Source organism: Salmo trutta, chromosome 31 (genome assembly GCF_901001165.1).
Source record: "Salmo trutta chromosome 31, fSalTru1.1, whole genome shotgun sequence".
Taxonomy (NCBI): domain Eukaryota; kingdom Metazoa; phylum Chordata; class Actinopteri; order Salmoniformes; family Salmonidae; genus Salmo; species Salmo trutta.
In genome coordinates, this window is record NC_042987.1 from 7,883,278 (window position 1) to 7,889,277 (window position 6,000).

Sequence of the window (6,000 nt, forward strand, 5' to 3'; positions counted from 1 at the left end):
GTCTTGGTCTAGTTGCATTTGCTAGGCTTTTCAACCTCAGTTGTCTGGCTAGCAGGCTGCTCGGTATCAGTCTCGACATGGTGGTCCTCCGTTTTTTTGGTCTTGGCAGTGCTCAGACATTTTCGGATGTCCATGCTGATCAAAGTTTAGCCATCTAGCTATAATTATTCACTACCAAAACGAAATTAGCTGTCTGCAAATCTGAGATTTTTTAAACTTCCTAAACAAGGTAATGTAATGAAGACAGTACCTTATGACATTGGGATTTTAACTACCAAATATGACATTATAACATCCCCTCCATCCTTCCTTCCTCAGTACATGAGCCAGGCATATAGCTCTGTCCCGGCCTTCGCTACTGGCAGGCACAGCTGCGCTACATTGGCAAAACCGGTCAATTAAGAAAGAATGCTGTTGTGGATAATGCCAGATAATGGTTATTCTAGGGTCAGTTTTATGTTCACCCCCTTAATATATGTTTATTCCTTATATTAAACAAACCAGATGGCACCATTTTCTTGTTTTAAAAATGTACGGAAAGCAAGGGGCAGGCACACTCCAACATTGACATCATTTACAAACGAAGCATGTGTGTTTAGTGAGCCCGTCAGATCAGAGGCAGTATGGATGGCAAGGGATGTTCTGTTGATAAGTGCGTGAATTTGACTATTTCCCAGTCCTGCTAAGCATTCAAAATGTAACGAGTACTTTTGGGTGTCAAGTAAAATGTATAGAGTAAAAAGTACATCATTACTCCCTTTAGGAATGTAACATAAGTGAAGTAAAAGTTGTCAAAAATATAAATAGTAACGTTTTTTTTTTTACTATACTTTACACCACTGGGTAAGAGTTATGACCGTTTTGTTTATGTCTACGTCACGCAACTCCCACAATCTATCCGATTCAAGATGGCTGCTGGGGATAACAGCGGCAGGCCTCCCTGCCTAAATTTATCTGGCCCAGGGCCTTTAGGAAATGGTCAGCCCAGCAACAGTGCTTATTCAATGCCTATGTCCAACGGCGGGCCTACTGGTGCGACCGGAGGGGCTCAGGGGGCTGCAAGGCGCCCCAACCCGCAGTCGGGGCCTGGCGGAGGTGAAAGCGCCGGTGTTGTTGCTGAAACTCCACCGACTGCACATAACGCGATTCAGCAAGCGCTAGCTCAAAGCGCCTCGGCAAGAGCGATGGAGACCTCCGCTACGAACATGACGTCGAATGCGTCGGCTGCGAGTGTACCAACGACCCATTCCTCGTTATTGTCAGCACCAGCGGCCGCTGCTGTTTTGGTTTACCGGGAACCCGTGTACAATTGGCAGGCGACGAAAAGTACCGTTAAGGAACGGTTTGCTTTCCTGTTCAATAACGAGGTTCTGAGTGACGTTCATTTTCTGGTGGGGAAAGGTATGGGAGTGCAGCGAATACCCGCACACCGGTAAGAGCGAACGTGTCTTTCCCTTTATAACTATATAGTTTGTCAACAAAGTATGGTTAGTAGAACGTTCAGAAATTCGTCTTGTGTATGTTAATCCAAGCGACGTTGATGTATAGTGGTGAAAGGCATTGTTTTGATATCTTTTCGCTTTTGTTTTGGTTAGATTCGTTCTTGCTGTGGGCAGCGCAGTCTTCGATGCCATGTTCAACGGGGGTATGGCGACCACCTCAACGGAAATCGAACTGCCAGATGTGGAACCTGCAGCCTTTCTGGCATTACTGAAGTAAGAAATGGCTTCTAGTTTAGAAATGATCCTATCATAATAGGCAAAATACACTCAAATCCAAAGTATTTTACACAAAAAGTGGTATTGGCATTATATAGTATGCAGAATATAGCCTTACACTGACCTGGTATTGAACCCAGGTCATTTGTGCCGCTCTAGACTGTTAGTCCATTGAGTGTATAGGTCCCCTGCTATCAGTCATCGAATCTTGTCCGCCTCCAGGTTCCTGTACTCTGATGAGGTTCAGATAGGACCTGAGACGGTGATGACCACATTGTACACGGCTAAGAAGTATGCAGTGCCAGCCCTGGAGGCCCACTGTGTGGAGTTCCTCAAGAAGAACCTGCGGGCAGACAATGCTTTCATGCTGCTGACTCAGGTCAGCTACTACTGTAATGTCTGACTGGGATGCAGTGTCTAAACAAGTCACTCACCAGTGTCTGATTGTGTGGCTTGACCCAGTATCAAAACAACTCCACTACAGTCTATTTGTCTCAAAACAATAGCACCCGTCAGTCCCAAAGCAGGATTCGCATAGATTTTTGGTCAGTTCATGTAAGTAAACTACTGTTGACTGTGTGTCTCTGACCAATGTACAATCGCGTGTGTTTCAGGCTCGACTGTTCGATGAGCCCCAGCTTGCCAGCCTGTGTCTAGAGAACATCGATAAGAACACTGGAGATGCACTTGCTGCTGAGGGCTTCACGGACATAGATTTGGGTATTGTAGTTCACTCTAGATTTTGTGGTTCACTCTTCATATTGAAATGCATTCTCGAAATGCTCATGGCAATGTTACTGTGTATCATGACAACTTCTCTTTTCCTCCTTTTCACTCTCTCCTATCTTTGTCTTTCCTTCTCTTCTCCCCCTCTGTCTTCTTATCCTCTTCTCTCATTCCATTTTGTTCACTCTCTCCATCTTTCTACCTCCTCTTTCAGATACATTGGTGGCTGTGCTGGAGAGGGACACTCTGGGGGTGAGGGAGGTGCGTCTGTTTGTGGCGGCGGTGCGCTGGGCAGAGGCAGAGGCCCACCGACAGCAGCTACAGCCCACTCCAGAGAACAAACGCAGGGTCCTGGGCAAGGCCCTCGCCCTGATCCGCTTCCCACTCATGACTATTGAGGAGTTCGCTGCAGGTAACACACACACTTAGTAATTTTTGCACTATTAGAATACAGAACCTTAACCCCTGCAGGAGATGGTAATGTTTCTTTCTTACTATCTCTCTCACACGAACTCACGCTGACGTGTCCTCCTTTCCCCGCTGTGTGTCTCCAACCAGGGCCGGCCCAGTCTAGTATCCTGACAGATAGGGAGGTGGTGAGTCTGTTCCTTCACTTCACAGTGAACCCAAAGCCCCACGTAGAGTTCATCGACCGGCCTCGCTGTTGCCTCCGGGGGAAGGAGTGCAGCATCACACGCTTCGGACAGGTGGAGAGCCGCTGGGGCTACAGCGGAACCAGTGACCGCATACGGTGAGAACACACAGACCCAAATTAACAATGAGACACACGCAAAGATACTGATTTTAATTAGAAAAATATTGCCTCTGGACATCATTTATCCCTCCTATCCTCCTCTCCCAGATTTTCAGTGAACAGGAGGATCTTCGTGGTGGGCTTTGGCCTCTACGGCTCCATACACGGCCCCACAGACTACCAAGTCAACATCCAGGTAATTTCCACCTCAACTAACCAAATCAGTCAATCACATTTTAATTTGTATAGACAAAAGACATTGGAACGAATAGACTCCCTTCCCCTCCCTCTCAGATTTTTGTCTCCTAAATCATTGATGACCGTATATATATATGTTCCTGTGTATAGATGTATATCAACTGTGAGTCGGGACAGAATGTGTGACATCTGTGTGCCAAATGGCAACCTGATCCCTTTATAATGCACTGCTTTTGACCAGGGCCCATATTAGTGCACAATAAAGAGAATTGGGTGCTATTTGGGACTCAGATGATGTTTCTATAATGTGTCCCTCTCTTGTCCCAGATCATTCATACAGACAGTAACACAGTGCTGGGTCAGAATGACACAGGCTTCAGCTGCGACGGTTCGTCCAACACCTTCAGAGTCATGTTCAAGGAGCCGGTGGAGATCCTGCCCAACGTCAACTACACAGCCTGCGCCACACTCAAGGTACAGGCTTTACTGTGCATGTTTGTTTAGGTTTTGATGGTGTTATTTCCTCAGTGGATAGCTGTGGTCCTGTTCTGGCTATGTGAGTAACCATAGTGATGCTCTCGTTATCTCTTAATTCCCTCTTCCTATCTCCATCCCTCCCTCGTTCCCCTCTTTCTCATTTCCCACTCCCTCAGGGTCCTGACTCTCACTACGGGACCAAGGGCATGCGTAAGGTGACCCACGAGTCGTCCTCAACCGGCACCAAGACCTGCTTCACCTTCTGCTACGCCGCGGGCAACAACAACGGCACCTCGGTAGAGGACGGACAGATCCCCGAGGTCATCTTTTACACATAGTTCCCTCTGACCTGACCTTATGACCTCAGGGGGCTCGGGGATCACAGGACTGCTGAGACTCTGGCCCTGTTTGAATATGTATCAAATGCCTATCTTCACCCTGTGGACCTTCCTTGGTGATGTACAGTATCTCTGATCGTAGGTGATTGTTAAATGTATAGTGAAACATTGCTTTCACGCACTCAGACCTGTCGGAGGGAGGGGGCGAGAAGGCATTTGTCAACTATTCAAACATGGTATTTTTCTCTCTCAACTCCCCCCTTCCATTACCCACCGAACGTGGAGAGGAGCCTGTTTAATGTTGAGGGCGAGTAAATTCTGAGTCGGCTTGTTTTTACTGTTACTGTGACAATCGTCTTGTCTGCTGAGGGAGAGAAAGGGAGGACTGTGCTTCCAGAGTCCTGGGGTTAAGCCCCAGAATGGACTGGTGGAAGAGTCTTAAACTTGTCAGAAGTATTTACATGGGAAAAGGAGGAAAGCTTGACATGCATTTAAGTACCACCCTCTGTCTGCCTGTATCCTAAAGCATACGAAAGATTGAGATGGGGGCTCTAATGTATGTACAGACTGTTACACTACCACTCAGAAGGGTTTGTTCAAATAGGCTCCATCTCTGGTCAGTGCTGATCAGTGACCCACAATACTTCAGACTACTCCAGTCGCTATTCCTTTGCTCTAGCTCTTCAGGGTGTACAAATATGAATGGACTGGATAAATGTGTGGAAGTTTTCTACTCAGCCTATTGAAGGGCTGGTGGGGGCAATCACAAGCTTATACTTTTCCTATCTCTTCAGATCTGTACCACGGAAGGAAATAAGAGACTGGAATGGGATTGGGCCTTTTTGTCCATTCTACACTGGAGTTGTGATGGAAATAACCCAGTCTCTCCCTGCTTCAATTGGGAGACACAGCACAGGGCCATGTGACAGTCTGGAGTTACACCATAGACTAGTGGCCAAAAAGCTGTATTAACATGGGCAGTGCCATTGAGGGCTTCCACAATTTTAATGTAGTCAACTGGGTTGGACTTCCAACTTCATTGGCTGATCCCTCCTGGTGACTATGTTGGAGTCATGTCCAACCGGATCGATCAGCCAATTGTGAAGAGTAATGTTGACTACTTCAAAATGGAGATAGCATGGGCAGCGCCGTTGAGGCTATAATGGCACAGAAACAAAGATGAGTCCTCTCTGAGTTACACTTAATGAAACTTGGGGAAATATCTGCCCTCCACTACCTGATTAAGACAATATTTCAACCATCAGGTCACCATATCGAAACGTCTTCTCCCAGGATATTCAGCACTAAAACAAAGCTTTTGGATTTGTTTGTCCTGCATGTTTTAACATGAATAAGAGCTAGTGTAAATCCATCTTAACAGCCTTGTCTTGAAATGTCCAGCTGGAAAAATTATTTCCTTTCACAAAATAAGTTTGTGGGTTGTATATTATACTGGCATTTAACATTAATGTAGTTTGAATTCACAATGGATTAAAAGATGTTAGTTTGTGTGATTGTCCCTTTATTTATTCCTATGTTAATTCAGTTTGTATCAGGTGGAAGACAAGGCTACAGGATGTTCAGCCCTAGGTAAGGCTTTGTAACAACTCTAGCCATTAAATTATTTGTGTGTAAACCTAGGGCTAGATTTGATCAGATCTGCAAATAAATGTACTTACTGACTACACCACTCGTGTTGCAAAATACACTGCTCAAAAAAATAAAGGGAACACTTAAACAACACATCCTAGATCTGAATGAAAGAAATAATCTTATTAAATACTTTTTT

At 45.7% G+C, this 6,000-nt stretch overlaps 1 protein-coding gene across 1 annotated transcript; it reads left to right on the forward strand.

Annotated features, from left to right (window-relative positions):
- Positions 1 to 908: 908 nt before the first annotated feature.
- Positions 909 to 5,722, forward strand: LOC115169418 (BTB/POZ domain-containing protein 2). The gene is made up of 9 exons (XM_029725003.1): positions 909 to 1,432; positions 1,596 to 1,715; positions 1,941 to 2,097; positions 2,333 to 2,438; positions 2,659 to 2,856; positions 3,003 to 3,195; positions 3,307 to 3,394; positions 3,724 to 3,870; positions 4,050 to 5,722. Exons 1-9 carry the CDS (start codon positions 909 to 911, stop codon positions 4,209 to 4,211), a joined length of 1,695 nt encoding a protein of 564 aa, XP_029580863.1. The 3' UTR covers positions 4,212 to 5,722.
- Positions 5,723 to 6,000: the final 278 nt, after the last annotated feature.